We start from the raw sequence: 21,811 nt of genomic DNA, 5'->3' as shown, positions 1-21,811 counted from the left end.
TTAATTCTGTGTGAATTTGTAAATTTGAGAATTCTCAAAATTCTCACAATTCTTCTAATTTCTCCAGTAGCTTTTAGTACTTTTGTATTTATAATCATCTGCTGTTGGGATTACATTATCTCTGGGCAGTGGCTGCTTTTGTTTGAAAGAGGAGTTGCAAATGTCAGAAACCATACACTGGATAAAACAGGAGCAGAAGCTGTTGTGTTATCTGTTAATTGGATATAGAATAGAAAGGTATTTCTGTTCTTCCATTTTAATGTCTTGTTTGTGCTGAGCAAAAAGTGCTCTACAGCCTTGTGGGTTATGTTAGAAGCTAGACATGTGTGGCCTTTCATTGTGCACTGAAGTGTTTCATGTAGCACAGTTAAATAGTCTTGAAAAATTTACTTTTGGCCGTGAAGATGCAAATATATCCTGAATCATGGAAAGTTATAAGCCTACCTTTGTGAATAGCCAAGATGGACTGGTGTTCTATTGTTATCTGACTTCCCTTTTCTTTCTCACACATAGAATTTTTATCAAAGCTGTGAGAAATATGCTGTTCTGTTTCAAACAGTACAAAGATGCCTGAATTAGCAGTTGTGTATACCAAAAGATGCCACGTGGTGACTTCCACATAGAACTGCACAGTCAAGCCCATAGTACTGAATTATGCATGACATTTTTAATGGTGGAACAAAAGGAGTAGCAGAAGGAAATGCTGCAAAGTACATTCTGCCTTCACTGGTTATTAGGCACTAGTGTATATGCATGCAAATCCCAAGATGTTCTTTATTGAAACTCTGGTGCTGTGCTATACAAATCAAAGCTGTATGAAAGCCATACCTAATGAGGGAAGAATAAATAACAGAAAAACTCTGACACAGGGAAGTGCAGAATGCATACCAACTTATTGTACTTTAGAGAGTGAGAAATAAAGTTCTTATATTTGGCTGGATGCTGAAAGTATCAGCTAGTGTAAATATTTACTGTACAATAATTGAAAGGATTAGTCTTATTTGTTAGTCCACGGTGATGATGCCTCTCACTGTCTATTCAGTGAAAACTGGGAGAATGTAACTAAAATTATTTACAGAAGAGCTGCTGCATTTTAAGAGGCAGCTGCATTTAAAGTCAGTTCATTGAAATTCCATACCCTGTTGATTTTATTGCTTACAGGGTATCCTATATTGAAACCAAATATGTGGTGTGTGAAAGTAGAGACTGACTTAACAGACCTGCTCTGTAGTTTTTTGAATATCCAGAAGGTTTTAATAGAAAACTTGGTAAGGATTCTGTTTCAGTATTGATTTTCTTCCCAAACGCACCAAACCTTAGACTAGGCATTTTTTGAGCCTTTTGTAATAGTATTACTAACATAGATCAAGATAATTTTTCTAGGCCAGAATATAAAAAAATTGAAAATACTATGTTGTAAAAAATTATTTCTGCTTACTTGACCATTGCTGGTTGTTAAGAAGAGATCGTTGCTTGCCAGTGCTGTCAGGCTTGAAGCCAACACCACCTTGGTGATACCAGGATGCTCCATCCATCCATCCATCCATGATGCTTTATTGTTGGCTAGGAAAGGACCCACCACGGGACTCCCAGTCCTCCTCACTGCAAAAGCAAGCTTGTCTCTTCTCATATGTAGACTTGACCCTACAGAGAGGTCCCCACTACACCTATCCCCTTACTGTGGAGTTCAGCCATTTCTCACCAGCTCTCTCCTTACCAGCAGAATCCAACAGCGCCTTGCAGTACTGTCTGTAACATCTGCCAGCTGCTTATGCTGTTGCCTGTCACAAACAGCAGTTTCCTGTGTCATGGTCAGTAGTTTCCCATGTGCTGATGCTTTGCTTAACCTCAGGCCAGGCCCTGATGAGTGACCTCAGTGTTTGCCTGCAGGCCAAGAACTGGTTTCTTGACCATTGTAACCACCCCTTAAAAGATTACCCATTGCACAGGTATGAAATGGTGTGTATTGCTGGAGGGACTTCTTGAGAGAACAGAAAAACTCAAGAAGTTTATTGGTCCTTCTCTGGAAAATTGAGAGTGTAAAACTCTGTTCCCAAGTGGACTTCACTGAAATCAAATGCACCAAAGTAACTTCTTCACATCTTTTCCCCCGAAACTGCAGAATTTTTTTTTTTTTCAGTGTTAAAATGCTATAAGTTTTGCAGAGTAGACAAAGTTGCCTGAGACCCTGATACGTAGTGAAAAAGAGAAATGAAGGAAAACTTAAAGAGTGAGCTTCCCAGAGAGAAGCAAAAAGAAGCAGGTTACTAACAGGCCTTGAAAATACTTGAAGAGGTAAAAACATTGCCACAGTCACAGTGCTGCTTTCCAGATATGCAGAAACTGGGGGGGGGGGGGGGGGGAACATGGGGGGGGAGGAAAGTAGTTTTAGTATTTTTCAGTGCATGAAGACTTAATGTTAAAGGTTATTCTGTTATACTAAGCTCTGTTGTATTGCCAGCAAGTATTACTGTATCACAGGCAGTTCAGTGCAAACTTGATTATTGGTATTTTGATAGCCAAACTCTAGTAGGTCTAACTCAATTTCAGGCTTTCTAGCATCTTCCCATTTATAATAGCCAATTTTCAAAGCTATGATGTGTTATTACCATTGGTAATGCTACTGTCAATTCGTCTTGGCTTCCCTGCATGGAGTTTATTTTTATTTATTTCTTTTTACTGCAAGTCACTGTGTATACTCAATTGGTTGCTATTTTAACAAGATCTCTGGAGAACTCCTCAACAATGATGCATGTTGAGAAAAAAGCCAGAAAGCAATTTACTACCAAGCAGATACCGAATGAGTGGGCAAGAGTCCAGAGCTGAAAAACCTTAAACATAGGAAGAGTTTGTTAGCATATGCTTGTGCCACACTTAGAACACATAATGAGAACAAGATGAGAGGCTAAGTCGTTATCTTACTGGGGTCAGTAGCAAGGTTTGATATCAGAGAAGTGATCACTTTGTCCCTTGTGTTACTTGTGGGTTACTTAGATACATTTCTAGAATTGCAATTACGATGAGTATTTTCCTAAAAATGCCTCTTGAAATATTTATACAGTATTTTTTAGAAGTATAACTTTGTCCCAACTTTTCATCTTTTTTTTTTATCTCAAGACATTCAGGTTCATCTGGGAAAGAAGTACTGAGAGTAGTAGACTGCTTCCATATGTGCTCTCCAAAGACAAGTGCTCCTCAGTGTTTTATGTTCCTAAGTATAGTCTTGATGGGTTGTAAATGTTAAATATAGATGGTGTTTTGAGACATACACTCTTCTCTGTTTCCAGGTGGGCCATGCACAGGTACAGCTCATGCCTCGTTAACCACACCAACCAAAAGATCTTGCGACTCAGGTACGTGTTTTGCGGGATCAAGGAATTAGGTTTTGCATTATATTTAGCAGTTATAGTTTCAGAGTAAAGGGTAGTAACCATACCTTGCAAATGCCAAATGAAAATAAATATTGTTGCTTTGCTGACAGAAATGTACATATAAAAGGATTAGTATGGCAGATAGTTCACCTGAGAATCCTGTTAAACATAATTCTATAAATATACTCTATTTTCAGTTAATCTTTGTAAAAGCAAGACATACAGGAGTAATCAGTTTAAGTCTAATGATTGTGACAGTGTTCTGGAAATCCTGCCCTTGAAATGAAGAGTATTGAGTAGAAAACTGTTTGGAGTACATTGACTTACCCTGATAGAAGATACAGTATAGACAGCTGATGTTTGCATTGAGACTAAATTTTACCTGCTTTGGGTTCTTTCGATGCCTTTATTTCTACATGCAGGATATAGATGAATAATGTCTCACAGAGCTGGTGTTAGTAGCAACATGTTAGGTCATTGCCAGGTGGAAGTTGCTGCTTCTGCATCAGATCTGTCCTGAAGAATCACGTGTGCACTCAGCCAAGTTACCTGCACTGGATCAGGTCTTCTCCAGGCTTTGATTTTGTGTGGATTAAGGAGAACTCACACAATCCGTTCCACCAGTACCACTGTTGGAAGCCATACCTCCTGTGGAAGGGGTGGGTGTGTAGGTAGCAGTAATGTTCTAGCAGTCTGTGTTTCCAAAATAATTTTTGCCTATATTTGCATTTATGTGCAGAAAGGTAGGGTATTCCTGTTTGAGTAAGTGCTCTTGCTCTTTAAGGAGTCCAAGGGAAATTTTCTCTGAAGTCATTCTTTCAAAACGTGTTTCAAGTTACTGTTTGTTGAGCTGAACTGTAGTTATTCCATAGGTGGGTGTTGTTAGCTTGCAGCAGATGTGTGGTGATACAAGTTGGCTTATTCTGCAGTGAAGGGAGGTTACTGCATTACCTTGCTCTTGGTACAGGTGCAGACTTCTCAAGTAACACATGATAACCCGTGGCAATGCTGTGTGTGTTGTTTGCCAAAGAACTCTCTGAGTTTGGAACTGGAAGATAGTTCTCCAAAACAGAAAGACTGGATTTTCTTTTCTGTGTAGCCATGGAGGTATACGTAAACAAGATGGAATGTTTGCCACTATAGCCCTTGCAAACTAATCTGCTTTGCTTGTGGTATTAATGAATTGTATATTCTTTATCTGTTAGCTGTTGTAATGTTTAGCTGGTTTTCATGAAAGAGTAATTTCAAAGCTTGCTGTGGTGCTATAGATACAGTAAACTGAGAGTCCTGTTGGAAAATTTTTTAGTGTGTGCTTAGCAAGAAGAAATGAAAGTTTGTTATTTGGACTGTCAAATGGCACCAGTAAAAGCTCCTTGGAGTAAAGCAGATGAAACTAGGAGACAATGAAAAATGTCTGTTACATGTTTGGCTAACTTTGCTCAGTAGTTCTCTTATTTTTGATTTGTGCTTGTTTGGTCTGTACATGCTTGTATGTTTTCCATTTAGTGTGTTTTTCAAAAAAATTAGGAGATGACCTTAATTTGATACCATAACTTTAATGTTCAGTCAACTAAATCTACTGATTTTGTATTACCTCATTTTTCCCTGAGGTTCTTACATTATGTGCTCAGCAATCTACATATTATCTTTGTAGTGCCTTACACGAATAAACCTGGTACCACGAGTTACTTTTCTTTTCCAGATCCTGAATTTTCAGCAAACTTTCATTTTTAAAATAAATTACCTTCTTGTCATGGGAATTGACAAGAAAACATTGGCTACAAAATATTACCCAGAAGTGCTGTGACATCTTCAGGCATGAGCAGCATGCCATGTAGGTGAACATTTGTCATGGTTTAACCACAAGGCCAAAACATAGCCCCATTAGCTACTGTGAAGAAAATTAACTCTATCCCAGCCAAAATCAGCATGTTCTTTCACACTAGAATCACTTCCACTTCCTAGGAAGCTACTTAAATGGTGCAAGCAATATTTGTCAACACTACACATTGTTCATAAGCCTATTTTCTGTAGGTATCCTACATTTCTTCTGCTTGGAAGAGCTTTGAAGAAAGAATGTTGTGTTGGATTTTATCTGTCTAATTCTGTTCACCCTTCAAGCACAGTTTTTCCCTTAAGTTCCCTAAATCAGCATTTGAGACGGAAAATTAGAAATTTGACCTACTTATCTTATATGTAAGTTTCCGTCAGGATATTAAGAAAGAGACAAAACTTTCATATTTTATCAGCATGAGTGTAACAATTGAAGAAAGATCAAAACAATAAATCTGCCAAGGTACAGGAAAAGTTCTCATAGAGAAAAAACCAGGTTTTACCTAATGCACTTGTCAGCCTGCATGCTGTAGAAGCTGTTCCAATAAAAAATAGTATTATGACACCAAATAGTGGGGGTTTTCCTCCTGTTCGCTGGTATCATCACTGTGGTAAAAAGTATTTCTATTGCAGTGTACCCACAGGACAAGGATTATAATGAAAAGAATGAATAAAGTCTTGCAATCATTAGTTTGGATGATGCCTCAAAGGTTTTGAGAGCTGGCAGTCTGAAGATGCTGTAGGAAGACAAATAGGACTGTGTGGTCCGGTGTATAGCTTCTTACGTATTTTGATTTGTTTCTTAATGGTTGGGTAATGTGATGATTGATGGCAGGTACTGTGAGGCTTGCTCTAGTCTGCAGGGCATCCACATCCCATTTGTATCAGGTGCCTGTGTTGGGAAAGTGCAGTACCAAGTGGCATACTACCCTTGTTTTTCTGCTCTACAACTTGAATGATGATTTACTACACAACTCTAAACAGCCACATTTTATAACATTTTCATGCAGCTTAAAGAAACCTGGAAAAAAATTGATGGAACTGTATGAGTGTGCTCAGTTAATTTTTAATTGTGCAGTAGAGAAGGTGGTAGAAACAGGCAGATAAAATGTGGTAATGATACAATCAATTCATACATTATATCCATAAAGTTGGTGAGGTTTTAAGTACTTTGTTTCTCAGTAGCAGTTCATGAGAAACTTGCATCTGTATAGTTATGTAATATTTTGTATAGTTGTGTGTGTAGATAGCTCACATTTTATGAGAACATCTGTCCCAGATTGGTGTGGTGGTGTTTATATTGTACAAGATGAGTATCTCTCTCTTTGCTCTATATGTTTTCTAGTTTAAAATTTGAGTCTAGAAGATGGAAATAATTCTTTCACTGCTTGAGTAAAGTGGTTAAACTGGTCCTTTTTGAAGTTTTGAATTTATTGATGTTCTTGTACTAAGACATGTGCTTACTTGTAACAGTGCCAGGAATCCAAATGCTTTGAGATTGAACCTGCACAATTGAGAGGACAGCCTTTGAGGAGTTCTAGGAAGGTCAAGTTGTGGAAATAGAAGTAAACAGATTTTCAGCCAGAGCCAAAACCATGAAATCATTATGTTAATATGATCATTTTTTAAATCAATCTCTGTATGTATTGAGTAAGGACAGAAGGACCGTATACACCACTAATTAGATTCTCTTTTTTAATTGCTCCAAAGTGTTAAGCTCCTGAGCAAAAAATACACAAAAGATTACTGAAGGGGGCTTTATAGCACTAAACCAACTTTGAGGTCTGTTTTTCATTGGTGTTTCAAGGGACTATTAAGGTGTTCTTTAGTGTTTTGACTTCTGGAGGGCATTGTGTTGAAATCCAGCCTTCTTGGATCTCTCTCACCAGCAGGAAAGTAATGATAGAACAGCCTTTGAGCAGCATAATAAATCACCCAGCCCTAGCAATAATAGTGCCCATTAGGGACGCTCTTCCCCCTCCCTTGGCTGAGTTTCCAGCTGTACTAATAGAACAGCACATCAAGCAAGGCTGTAAATAAAAGTTACAACCTAATAGGTGGGTGCTGAAGTGGAACGGAAGGGAGCTGAGGCATGGAGGCCTTATTGCTGCTCATCAGCAATTACAAACAGGATGGAGCGTCTGGGACTGGCACTGATGCGGCAGGAGCTGATAGAGGCTGGGAGATGACACCATACCATGATCTGATGATGTATGTTGATGGCCTTTTACTGCCTCAGCTTATTGCCTATTTCTGTGACATGCTGGATTATCTGTTCTGTGCTCCCATATCTATCTGGATGGACAGATTGGTTTCCTCTCCTCCTGCTTATCTAAGAGCCTTCTCGAAGTGTTATTATTATTGTAGATTAAAATTCTCCTAACGGTAAGGATCATAATAGTCATAGCTGTAAACAAAATTAAGGACTTGCTCTAATTGTATGATTTATATCCACTATTACCTTTCTCAGCTTTAAAAAGCTACCCTTGTTCATTAAAAATAGTGGATATGGTTCACCTGAACTTTCTTTTACACTGAAGGCATCCCATGCATTTTAAACTAATTGAGTTAGTTGGAGAATCCAAAGTGATGGGTTTGGGGTCAGTACTTCAAAATGTTTGTTAAAAGTCAGCTATAGCTGTGATGATCCTTGCCTCTTGAATTTAAAAACTTCAGCTGTTCCTGGGAAGTTTTATAAGAGCTTGTTAGCACGCAATAATTGCTAATATTCTTTTTGTAAAAAAGTCTTTCTTGATTTTTATCTGTTGCAGTCTAGCACATTTCTGTGCTAGACATCTAAATCATCTCTTTACTAAACTGCAGTGGAAAAAATGCCTTGAATTTTAGTCTATATTTGCTTTGATCCAAAGAGAAGTTTTGCAAGCGTCTTCATAGTTCATACGTTAATCACTCATGCAGTTTACTTTTGAAGTGAATTTTCTTCCAAGTAGTGGTAAAACCAGAGCCTTCAGAAATGAAAAGGCGTGCAGCAGCATGACAGCATATGAAAACAGTGACTCCTATCCCTGCCTATTCGGTACGGCCAGGATAAAATAAATAAATTTTTTTTCTATCTTCTTACAGTATTAGGACAGGAATACTTTTATCTGCCTGTGTTGAAGTACACTAAACTGAGATAAATGGAAACTTTTTACGGTATTACTTTGAAATGAACTTTCATACTTAGTGGCTCCTACGTGTCCCTTTCCTTTGCATTGATCATCCAGTGAGGAAGCTAGATAGTTGAAGTGGCCAAAGAGATGAAAAATGTATCGTGGCTGTGAAAGCCCTCTTTCACATGCTGTATAGATAAATTACAAATTCTTTAGAGACAATGTTTTGAAGACATTTGTAAACCATGCCAGTAATTTTTATTTAGGATTAATTCATTTTTCTTATCAGTCTGTTGAAGTCATTCTTGAAAGGACTGATGGCCTTAAGAAATAAAATTACTGTTGTGGAATAAGATAAATAGATGAACATGATAGCTTACATGCTTATTAATGTTTCCCCTTTTATAACATTGTATTCCCCAAAACCACAGTAACTCAGATCAGTTCTCTTAAGAGCATGTGAGGTCGAACATGATCTCCAAAAAAGAAAACTCCTTTAAAAAAACCAGTTTAATAATTAAAATAATAATAAATTGTAATAAAAGGAAAATTGCAAAAAGGACAGAGAAATAAAACCCAAAAAAAAAAAAGAAGTGATGAAAATGAAAAACAACTGCTTGCCTCCAATTTTTGCCAGCCAGTTCCTGAGCAGCAGCCGCTGGCCAGCTTTCCCCCCAGTTTGCATGCTGATCATGACACCATAAGATATGGAACATCCTTTGGACAGGGTGTCAGCTGTCCTGGCTGTGTCCCTTCCCAGTTTATTGTGCCCTCCAGCCCCTCTCACTGGTGGGGTGAGGTGAGAAGCTGAAAAGCCCTTTACTCTGTGTAAACACTGCTTAGCAACATCTAAAGCATCAGTGTGTTAACATTATTCTCATCCCAGATCCAAAGCACAGCACTGTACCAGCTACTAGGAAGAAAATTTTTCCAGTGGAAACCAGGACACTACCTCATGCAGAAAGTGGGATTTGGTGTATGCTGGTGTGAGTGGCAGAAATGTATAATAATTCAGGTAGATTTTGGTTATTCAGAGGTTCATAAGTTGTAAGAATCAACCATTTTTTCCCTTGTGGGGAGGAAACAACCTTAACCTAGTAAAATAGAAGTAAAAAGCAATAATCAAAATCTCTCTGTGGATGGGGAATAAGGGCCTCCTGGCCTGTGCGACCTCCCAGCAGGAGCTCACATACGCACCTCTGTGTATCTCATAGTTCTCTCAGCTGTCTGAGGGCAGTCCAAGTTCAGCATCCTAACAGAAAATGTCCTCCAAGCACTTAAAACTGTTATTCCCACTATCTTTATTTATCCTCTCAAATCACCCAAATCCATCTTGTTTTATCTTGTGTAGTTCACATAAGCCCTTGAAACTTGCTTTTTCATTCTTCACCAAATAACCCCTTTAAGACTTTCTAGTTTTGTGTAAATCCATTCCTCAGCTTTCACTTGTCTTTATCTTTTTGCTGCTCTTGATTCAAATTTTTCATCTGTTTTCATTTCCAAATTCTGAATCCCATGAAAAAGAACAACTTGGAAGAAAATGTAGTTGGGTCAATAGGACAGGATGATCTCTTGAGAGGAGTTCACATTGAATTGTCAGCCAATAGGAAAATAATTTTGAATGTCAAACTAAAGGTACCAGATGATAGGAGTAAACACTGTCTGGGTTAGCTGTGTTAGGAACACAGCTAGTATAGCTGGCTGATTAAGGGCAGAGGTTTTTCCCCTCTCATTGGCACTGGAACAGGTACCCACAGAGGCTGTGAAGTCTTAGTCTTTGAAAATTTTTGCAAATGGGCTGGACCAGGCCCTGAGCAACCTGATCCAATTTCTTTGATGTTTTACTCTGCATCAAGCAGGAGGCCAAGACTGCATGACCTCCAGAAATCCCTTCCAACCTAATTTTTTTCAGTGACACTAATGGAAAACAAATATGATCTGAGTGTGTAGAGATACTTAGTGTAACCTTCAGTAGCATTCATAGCACTTAAAGAGAACTGAGGTCTGGAAGTACAGGCAAGCATTTAGTGCCTCAAGCACTGCCAAGGAGAGCCAGGAGAGAGACTCTTGGAAGGGTGGGAGAGCTGGAGTGGTCAGTGCAAAGGAAAGAGCTGGGAGAACAGTCCATGCAGCAATGTTCTCTTGGGCCATGAGCAGGATAAATGACCTGTGCTTTGGTAAATGAGACACTCCCGTCCTGAAAAAACGTGTGCTGCTGTCCTCAACATTTTTGCACTGCATTTTCTCTATGGGTTGATGTTTTTCAGGCTGCTTGGTGAAATCGTTGCCAAATACAAAACTATGCATTTAAAATTGTCTTTTAAAATTCAGATATTACCACATCTTTTTACCAAAGTCTTAGGGAATTATGATGGATTTGTCTTCAATTTGAGGAAACGGAAGAGGAAATATTTTGTCCTTTATGTATATTTTGCTTAAAATGAAGCAACTTTATCTTGATTTTTTTTTTAGTGGTTTCATGCCATGTTTAGTTCTCAGAACTCTCAAAATCTCTATGATCAATTATGTGACCATAGACAGTAAGTATATAGTTACTGTGAAAGAATATACAACTATTACCTTTACTTAACATTGTGCTTCCAACAGCTCTGAATTCCTTGTTCTATAACCAGAGACTGCTGGAAAAATGTCATCTCACAACTTTAAACAAAGCACATCTCCATGAATTTCAAAGGTAAAGAAATCAGGGTTATACATCTTGCATTTCTCACCCACACTCTACAAGAACAGGATTTGGGGAGCCTAGGGTTTGCTTTAATTTTGACAATATGGAGAATGTCACAAAGAATAGTTGAGATCATTGACTTTAAAGACATGACTCCTGTCAGGCTGAAGAATTGAATTGATTTTACCTCAGCAGTCAGCAACTTGATCTGATCTGTTCAGATCAGACAGCTTCCTTACAGGTACGCTTTAGCAAATGAGACACATAATTCTAAATTTATAATAACATATTTTAATTTATAATTTTAAATTTGTTATTTTTATTGCACTGGAGATATTTTTAATGAAGTCAAGCATTAAATAACTGGCCCGAAATATATTTGAAACAAATAGCCACTTACATATACTTTTAAAGTCAATTTTATTTTTTTACTATTTTAAAACACTTGAACCTTCAGGGAGCTAATCCATGATCCGATTCCTGTTGTGCTTTTTGACATGAGAGCAGTGCCCCACAGATTTCATCTGACTCTTGGTGAAGGTCTTTATTCTGGCTAAATATTTCAGTGAGCATCAGACAACTTCTAAGGGCTAGTTTTCAGTATTTTCATTTAGATGATATTTTTCATAAGGACTATAGAAATATATGAAAATAATTTTAGAATCTTTTGGAAGTATTCTTTACTCTGTTGAACATACACAGGGAAAGTGTATCTTCCTACAAAGTGAGGAAGTTGTTTGTGTGGCAGTTCAGTGAACATACAAGTGATGTCTTTTTCCTGTTTCTGTTCCAAATTATTTCCATAACATGAACTTTGACGAATAGCTAATAACTAATGAGACCAACATCTTGGAGCAAAAGATGATTGAAGAAGAGCTGGATATAAGATACAAGACAGTGCATGTACTGTTGTATCCTCCAAGTTTCATTGATTTGTTCTTCCTCTCTCTGGTCTTCGGTTCAGATTAGTGTAGAAGCCCCAAACATCTCCTTTCCAAGCAGTAAGAACTGCCTAGTAAACCAGCCTGACTTCTGGTGGACTGTAGACACCAATCAGATGTATAGGAATTGTGTCCTATGCCAGGGCTGGTCGTTTCCTCTCCCCACCCTGCCCTGAGAACATTGCTAGAAAAAGTAACACAATCAAAATATAAACTGATTCTTAAGCTTTATTTAAGGTAATGGAATTAAAACCAAGTGTACTTTGAAGATGGATTAGCTGTACATTTCAGAACCTTCTCACAATGCATTTGGGAAAATTTTTATCAAAATACAAGAGTTCTTAGGGTTTTTTTCCGTGACATTAATCAGGTACAGTCCTTGGAACTATAGTCTCTCATTGCAAGATTTCTGTTGCTAATGACATCACTGAGATTTTGCAGTTAAAGACAAATCAGTTTTTTGAAAGATAAATATTGGTAAGTATTTTTTTCACTGCTAGCAGGCGAGAGTTCTTTACAATTCCTCTTCTGAATATCTCTCTTAGCCTTGGAAAACCCTCATTATACCAATGGGGGAAGGGTCTACTAAGGAAAACTCAGTGTATGAGTGAAAAATAACAGAGCAAATATTTTCTATATAGAACTGGTTTTAGGCTATTAGTTTGAAGAATTACTTTCCTGAATACTGTATACCATCTGATTGATGAGGACATAGCTGGAGTATACCACTAGGATTTGGAAGCAGAGCAGCACTGCTTATTTATGCACACTGGAGCTGACTAGCAAATATGAAATATTTATAGCATTATCTATTCTTGTTAATCCAATTCTAGAAAATTTCACAAAGCATAAGAGGGTTCTCATTAAAGTCAGCAAAACCAAAACTCTGATATTGCTAAATGCTTTTAAATTTCCCATTTTACCAGAACCAGTGCAAGCTTATTTGTGTGTATTTCTACATACATATTCAGATATGTAAGTAGGCATATTTGAGTACTACTAAGTAGTCTTCAGGTGCTGTGGAATGGCCAGGATGTTCATGATTTGTCTTCATAGCTTCTTCATCATGTGTATTACTGTGTTACGACTTTTTTCTTCTTACTTGTGTCTGTTCTTCCTTTTAGCTATTTGTATTGTGTGCATTATCCCTTCACTTAATAATCCTGTTCTGATTATTCAGGCCACTTATGATGTCATTTGTTCTCCAGCTTCAAGTGTCACCAGAATCAGCCTTTGTCCCTCTCCCAGCCCTAGCCCTGTGCTGTTACAATACATAATTTAGTAATGAGAAAAGAAGTTCAAACTGACACCATAAAACATTTTTTTGTAATTTTCTTTGGTTTAGTGTTGTGGCCCTTTTTCTCCTCTGGCCTTTTCAAGGTTCATTCTTTATAATAGTCTGAATGTATGGAGATGAGATGCTGCTTGTGAGCCATTAAAAAGCCTCCACCAACAACCTGAACAAGCCTCCCTTAGCGTCCTAAGAATAGTATCAAGCTTCTACCCTGCATCAATTGCCCCCAGTAATCAAAACAATGGGAATTCAGTCTTTTGCCTGTACACACCAGCAGTCACTGTGTGTGTATGGTGTTGCTGTCAGCAGCTGTTTTTAAACACGTTCTTCAGGTGTTTACCCTTGGAGCATGAGCTGAACAGCAGGCCAGGACTGTCCAACCTGTTCTCTCTTCACAAGCTCATCTCTTGTGGCTCTGGAGGTTTACAGATTTCTCCCATGGGTGTAATCCAGGAAAGGAACCCCACTCACGTAGCTTTCTAGACAAACAAAATCCTTCTGTCAGCCAGCAGCAGTAGAGGTGGCCGTTGCCTTAGGAAATGTTCTAACTAATTGAAATGCCCAAAGTTAATCCATCAAAGGAACTGTACAGTACAGGGGCCTGAATACATTTAAATATGTGCTTGTTTGAATCAATCTGGTATATAAGTAAAAATGTTGGAGAAATAAATTAACATTTCTATTAACTAAAGGCATGCTGACATCAGAGAGCATGGGGAAAGTAATGCAGAAACTTAAATATAAAACAGATGTAGTATAGGAGCCTAAATATGAGATGAAAACTAATTAGCTTTTCACATAATTTAACAATTATGAATTTTATTGACAAGAAAGGATAATAGCCATTTTCACACTTTTTCTAATTATAGCTTAGCTAATATGCATGCAGGAGCCTGTGTAGTTGGCTATTTGTCATACATTTTCAACATGCATTAAATTAGTCGCTTCTGTTTCATTAGAAATGGGAGATAGCCTCATTAGGTTACAGTGCAGCACAGTACACTTCCTTTTTGACAGGTGATAGTACTGACAGTACAGGTTTAGAGAACAAAAAATGTGAATGCTGGGAAAGAATTAGTATATAATTTTTAAATTTTATCTTCCTATCCACAAACTCTAACTTTCTTAGAGTTAAGAAAGGCTGAGGGTGGGAGAGAGGTCAGGAGACTGATCCAACCTCCTTACTCAGAGCAGAGTCACCTAGAGCAGGCTGGGGCCCGTGTCCAGTCAGGTTTTGAGTACCTGCAAGGATGGAGCTTCCACAAACCCACTGGGGGAACTTGTGCCAGTGTCAGGTCCCTCCCCCACAGTGAAAAAGCATTTTCTTATGTTCAAGTGGAATGTTACCCAAAATGTATGTATGGTTATGCCTCTACACGTCTCTGTTTTCCTGAAATCATAATAATTAATACTCATTCAGTCACATACATACATACACGTATATGTATATCCTCTTTCCTAGCAACACATGCCATGTGTGCCAGCTCTCATTTTGGAGAAATGAAGCCATGCTATTGTTGAACTCAAAAATACCACTTACACCCAAAGCAGTATACATACTAAGCTCCTTTTTTTTTTTTCTGTTTTGGTTTGTTTGTTTTTTTTTTTGTTGTTGGTTTGGGTTTTGGTTTGGTTTTTTTTATTGTTCATTAAATCCAACACTTCAGGTTGTTCACTGTCTGTAACAGAATCCTTTTGCTTATCTCTGTTGCAAAGGTGTGAGGTGAATTTTTCTGTCAAGAGTTCGAAGTATATCAGTAATGCACATTTGGAACATCTTGCAGCAGTTCTTCCAATTATGTGTCTCAAATAGCTAGGCTGAAAGTTGGAGGGTTATTGTGGGTTGTTTTTACTCATTAGAGCTGGAAACAATTACTGTTGCATGGTTGTGGTGATGGATGAGAAATAATAACTTATGTAATGCAACTTACGGGTGTTATTTATAGTCTCCAGTGTGATTTCATGGAGAGCCTCCTGAGGCAAAGAAGCGACTGATGGGGTGTGAGTTCTATAGAGACTGTTCCCATGTGGAACATTGTTTAGGGCCATTGAGTTTTAGTGCAGTTGCTTTTAAACTCTATGGAGGGGAAAAAAATAAATCGGTGAAATAATGACGCTAAGGGCCCTGCAATGATACTAGAAAGAGATTGTGTGGTTAAATATTACCAAAGGGCTTATGTAAGATATTTTTGAGACATCTGTCTGTAGTGTTTAAAAAAAACCTGAGGTGAATTCACAAAAGAAATGCATTTCTTATGAGTGTGGGCGCTTCCAAAGAGGTGAGCAGCCTTGAGAGGCAGTCACGATTGTGTGAGAAGACAAGATGTTCATTTCAATGAACTATCAGAATTTCAGAATAACATTTTCCACAGCACTGTACAGCAACAGGGAGGGATTGAGGTGGTCACAGTTGTCAAACTTGTCTTATGAGGTGTTAATCTTGAATTTCTGTTTCTTCATTAGTAGTCAACAAGCAAAAGGCTTTTGGAACAACTATGTTAATTTTAGATTCATTTGAACTAGAGAGATTATTTAAAATGATGATTCTGGTAAATGTGATAGGGAAGATTTGTGTAGAGGCTTCTCTAGATGAAATTTCTAATGCATAATCAACATGCCAGGGAGTTAAGTAATCCCTCATCTAAGAACAGAATAATGAATAACAAAAAAAAACCCAAACCAAACAAAACAAAAACCCAACAACTAGAAATTGGCAACAAGCTACTGCTCAAATTTCAGTTAATCCTTGTTACATAGTTATTGTCTGTGACCATCCGAATTTCTTCATGGACAGAGGTTTTAACAGCTTAAGCTGCTTCTAAAATAGTTTCAGAGGAGATGGCAGTAATGTTTGAGGGTTCATTAAAGGCTGCTTGTTCTGGTGTTTGCACAGACAGCTGAGATCATAAATGCCAATCTGTGTGATGGGTTCTTGATGATAAGAAAAAAAACCTGACTGAGTGCCTCAAACGCTGTCATGAAACCAGAGATTAAACAGATTCATCTTCTTGAAGCAAACAGCAGCAGAGATCCTCTTTTTATTACTCTTCACCCATCTCTTCCATCCTTCCTCCTTCCCTTAATGTTAAGTTTTGTTAGCCCATGTCTCTGTTGGGCCTAGAGCATCTCACCCTCTCCCCAAATGCCATGGAAGAGCCATCATGATTGTTACTGAAGCCATCTGCATGCAGCCTGCAAACTCCTCCAAGGCAGCAGAGTAAGGCAGTGGAATTCAGCTCAGGCACCATTTATTTGAAAAATTTTGAGAGGAGAACATGAGTAATGAAGATGAGAACAGTGACAGTGAGGAACAAATGTGAGTCTCTGTCCATGACGTAATAGTTTTAAGAACACTGCTCTACTTGTTGATTCCAGACAAGCCTCCAGTTTCAGCCTTGCCCAACTGAACTTGTTTGTTCTCTCCTTTCATATGGGAGTTTGATACACAATGAGAAGGATCTCCACCATTAGATATTAGTTAGAACAATACTTGTTTCTTAACTCAGAATTAAAATTTCAGTGGGAGAGTGTCAGTGGCAGTTACTCTGCTGAGCAGTTTCTTTCTGAATTTTTGGGGATTTCTCATCCTTATTGTTCATTTTTACAGAGAAGTTTTATGGTTTTTGACCTCTGTGGGTAAAAGAACAGCATTTTTGTTTTTCTCTCACGCTGGGTATTTGTTGGTTTAGGTGTAATGCTAAAATGCAGGTTGAGCATGGAAGATGTTTCCTAGAAGCAAAAGAAGTAGTAATTGTTGAACGAACCATCCTTCTGAGGAAAGCCACTGTCAGTCACTGGCTGAGAGAATCCTCTTCTCTGTAGCCTTTTTTGGTTGTTTGAAGGTTCATACTGGGAATTTACTCTTGATTCTAGTTGCATCACTTCAGCCTTTATTCCTAGGGTTTTTTTCAGCTGCACTCCAGGTAGTAAAGCTATGTATGACAATTTCATTTTGCTGTCAGATCTTTGAACTTTTATGTTGCAAGATTCCAGGTGCTGGAAGACGTATTTTGTGTCCTGTATTGCTTGTGTCAGTATCATGAAAAGCAACATGATCTGGAAGAAATGCACGCAGGTCTGACTCTAAAAGGTCCAGTTTCTGCTCTGTGCTTTCTCCTCGCTCATTGTACTTGCGCATGGGAAGATGGCAGTATGTGTGCTGTGGGTCTGGTTTGTGATGAGTATTATTAGCTTGTGGACTCATGTTCAAGGCACTGGGCAATCAGTGATCAGAGAGATGGTGCAGTCCCTGAGAGACAGGCTGAGTTTACCTCAGTGCTAAGTATTCTAGTTTATGGCAGAAAGATATGCATTGTAAAAAATGAGATATCTCTAATTTGTATGATATTGACTAACTCATGTTGATATTCAGTTAGTCATTACCAATTAACAGGAAGTGTGTAATTAATTATTTTCATTTGTAGGACTACTAGCCTGACTTGAGGTACCTATTTTTCTCATTAAGGCATATGGTTTCATTAACTTATTATACACTGGTTGTCTCATATCATTAATCCCTTATTTGGATTTCAGGATCAGCAGACCACTGTGGTTTCCATTGGCTTAATTCAGAATGGCAAATTTGCTTCTGAGAACTACCAGAATGGCTTATGTTTCCAGAAGCAAAGATGTGTGGAGGCAGCTGTTCCATAATGGCAGTGTATCTGTTTCTTTAGTAATGAATAAACTGCAAATGATGTAGATCTCCATCTGGGGCAACAGGGTGGACTGGAGCAGGTTTTACTGAATGCTGAGTAAGACAGGTCATAGTACAGAATCTGCCTGTTGGAGGGGGCATCCTTATACACTCAAGGCTAGCCTGGTGTTCTAGGCACTCTGAAAACAAGTGTGCATGGGACAGGACTGTTGACCTTGGAGTATGAGTCGGGATCTCTGTTCAGGGAGTCAGGCAGTCTGTTCAGAGGGTCTTTCCCTTGAACCATTTTCTCCAGAGATTTAGAGACAGGACTAGTTGTTCCGTAACTGTATTAATGCATTATGCACCACTTTCTTTTCCTTGCCAAGGCTCCTGCACAGCCAAGCATGCAGAGGTGGAGTACGTTATGTACTGAATGTTAGTTTAGGCCTAATATATGTATTTTGTAAGGTGTAAATTGTAATCTATGACACTGATCAAAAAGGTGTCTGTCTTTAGGCACACATCAGATAAAATCATTGCAGCTTAATAGAAACTTATCACCTGTATATAGTACAGAAAGCAGTCCACTCTTCTATGAAATGTGAGATACAGAGGCTTTGTACTTGTTGTAAAGCCAGGCACATTTTCAGCATATTTTAAGAGCAGTATGACAGAAATAAAGTAGGCCCCAGTGAGGCAAGGTGTATATTTGTAATGGCTGTAACATTGGAGTACAGCAACTGGAAAAACACTGTGACATAAGGGCTGAAACACAGGTAAGAAATGCGAATTAGTTTGTATTGCATGTGAGGAACCAGGGGAAGTTAAGAGAGCATCCCCGACGGGAGAAGCTGCCAGGTATTCCAAGTCTGACTCCTTTAGGTGTTTACTCAAGGAGAGCCATGATGTTGATAAGCAGTGGCTCAGGTAAGATAGCTGATATAACAAGGTTATGGACAGTGTTGTATCCATGGCAGTTACCTTTTCCTGCCTAATCCAGGACAGCACAAAGCAGACATGAGCAATGGAGTCTTAGAATAATGGTACAGACATGTTCAATAGGTTATCATCCTGCCAAAAAGACAGATTTAGCCTGTTATTTGTTGGATTAATGTTGGTTCAAAAGGGATTTAACTCAGCTAATGGGTTTTTTTTCCTTGCTCACCATCATGCAGTAGAATACTGACTGATTGCAGTAACATCTTTCAGCAGCTCCTTGCAGCACTACAACAAACAATTTAATTTTTAGTACAGTTGGGATTAGATTTATTTGTAGTTCTTAATACAAAGAAATACAGCACTGATTCTGCTGTGCACAGGTTTGGGAAGGGAAAATCTCTTTTCTAGGCTGACCTGACTTGGACTGCAGAGCAGTAGATCTGCTGAAATGTGGTGCCTCTGACATGCCACAAAAACAAGGCTTGGACATCTCACAATTCTGTCAGTAATATACATTCCATGTGCTACTCAAGAACCCTGGAAAATACACTCTCCATTGTAAAAAAAAAAAAAAAAAGGAAATACTAAAAAAACACCAGCACTACGCTACCTGAAGTAAGACTGTTGTAAACTTTAATTTCTAAAGGCTTTCCACACACTATTTTCTTAAAAGCTGAAATTTATGAAGTGACTAATGCAAACAGTATTCTGACTAATACTTCAAAAATGGCTGAACATTTGGAATTCATAGGATGTATGTACAGATCCTGCTTGGATACATATTTTGTTTGGGGTTGTATTGTTGGTGTATACTAATTTACATTTAAATTGTTACCCATGTGGAAAGAGAGGGAAGCACGGTATGGTGCTTTCATGTACTGCCTTCAGTCATGAGAGATACAGTTTATGTGCTGTGCCTGAAAAATCCCCCTCCTGCCCAGGGAGGAAATAGGTCAAACCTGTGCTCAGTTGTTTTTCATCACTTCGGTCAGTTTGCGTGGGGACACTGAAGGCGGCGCATGGGAGAAACTAAATGAGATAACAGATGAAGCCTGCAATTGTTTAGGATGGTGTGTGCTCTACATGTATCTCTGTATGACCCAGCCAAGGCTGGAAGGAAGCTAATCAGTTCATTTTATATTCAATATTGACAGCAGGAGGGGTTCTTATAGGGAACAAAGATAATTTGTCCTTTACTTGATGCTCATGTTGGTTGTTAAGAAACCCATGTGTATGCAATAGAATGGGAGGTAGCACACTGCTTGGTGGTGACCCCAGCTTCAGTCTGCCTAAAGGGATGCCTCAGCAAGGAAATTCTAATATTTTTCCTAAAATATTTGTTGTGAACACAACAGATTCACAGTCGGAGAGTGAGGCTTCTCCTGTGAAACGGCCACGGCTACTGGATGACAGTAATGACAGGCCTGAAGAAACCAGTCGATCCAAACAGAAGAGTAGACGCCGATGCTTCCAGTGCCAAACAAAACTGGAACTAGTACAGCAGGAACTGGGATCATGTCGCTGTGGTGAGTACTGTTTGTCAGTAGCATCCGGCTTTCTAACGCAACCGGGCTCAGATCTGTGTCCCATGTGGAAATACAGAGAAAACTTGCGTTTTTCACCTTGCAAAGATGCTTTAAACAGGAGCTGTAGCTTCTACTGGTAGCAAAAAGTTATAATTCGTTCCTGTCTAACTTCCCCTTTTAAACTTTGGCCTTGATGTACTGCCTTGTCTCAAGAGATCCCAGATACTAATGAATTTAGCTTCAGAAGTCCCTGTAAGGCGGGAAGGGCATCATACCCACTTGACAGGAGAAGAAACACAAAGCACATCAATAAATATGCAAAGATGAGAAGGTTTCTATAGGGTGTAAAGGAACATAGGTTAGTATCTGCATTCTGCATGTCGTAATTACATTAATATTAAAAACTTAAATCCAGAAAAACCCTCTAACTGAAAATATTTTCATTCTCACTGTTAGTTTCTGGGGGGAAGACTTACTGTTCACCATACACTTAAAATCATGTAACTTGGCTTTTCCAAAGTTAATGACACTGTTCAGGTAAGGTAATTGAATTGAGGACAATAATCCCATGTAGACAGCTAATTTGGGGTTTTATATTAAATGCAAATAATCTTTCTGAAACAATAATTAATGTGACTAGATTCCAAAGGAGATGCTCTCTCCTTCATGGAACAGTTGCATTCTTAACTGGTTTAAATGTGCTCATTAGACCAAGTGATAATGCATGTGGTAGTTTTACCTGCTAATTATTTTTTCATATAATCATGTATTGAAGGTTGCATTGAACTCTCTGACGGTGCTTGTATTGATACATTTGGAGAAGTTTGTTTCAATTACTCCATTGTGTCTCAGCCAGTGGATAATTTCCAGAGGATCTGTACAGATGATAGGTGCAATGCACAGTGCACCTGTGAAATATAAAATATTGTGTTAAAACCATTTTCTGAAGAGAGGGCGTGTCCTTCTGAGCAGCAGTGTGGAGAGGAAGGGTGGGCTAAGCTAGTTACAAAGCCAGTTAATCTTGTACTGAGTATCTAATACCAAGTGAAGAGATAGAGAGCTGCAAAGATTTTATGTTATCCTTTGTTCTTTTCTTCAGCATCTGTCTGTCTTCAGCCTGTAGAGATTACTGCTGGACATGAGATAGGCTTTGTTTCCATACTGGAGAGCTAACATACGTTAGCCACAGAGCTGTGAAGCCACCAAACATGAAATCAAAAACTGTAATGTTGAAATTCTTATGGAAATCATGTGTCAGGATACTTTGAGGTGTCTGGTAACATTTTTATCAAACTAAAGAAATTCAGAGTTATCAATCACACAGTTTGGTGTGGCCCTTTCTGCTCAGCATGGTAGAGACAGGATTTTCTGTGCTTGGTTTGCTCTTGTCATGTATACAATGACTCAGGCTGCTCACAGGTACCCGACTGAAATAGCAGAATCCTCCCTAATATGGGGAGCAAGAGAGT

The 21,811-nt window shown here is 38.5% G+C and overlaps 1 protein-coding gene across 1 annotated transcript in view; it reads left to right on the top strand.

Annotated features, from left to right (window-relative positions):
* ZFAND3 (zinc finger AN1-type containing 3) overlaps positions 1-21,811 on the top strand; it is a 139,450-nt gene that overhangs the window by 96,630 nt on the left and 21,009 nt on the right. The window contains exons 5-6 of the mRNA XM_082276994.1: positions 3,288-3,353; positions 20,172-20,342. Coding sequence (XP_082133120.1) covers positions 3,288-3,353; positions 20,172-20,342 — 237 coding nt within the window. The remainder of the gene's footprint in view (positions 1-3,287; positions 3,354-20,171; positions 20,343-21,811) is intronic.

The sequence above is a fragment of the Coloeus monedula genome (assembly GCF_965178545.1).
Source record: "Coloeus monedula genome assembly, chromosome: 2".
NCBI classification, from domain to species: Eukaryota; Metazoa; Chordata; class Aves; order Passeriformes; family Corvidae; genus Coloeus; species Coloeus monedula.
The sequence above is the reverse complement of the archived record's forward strand: the minus strand, read 5'-3'. Positions and strand labels throughout refer to the sequence as shown.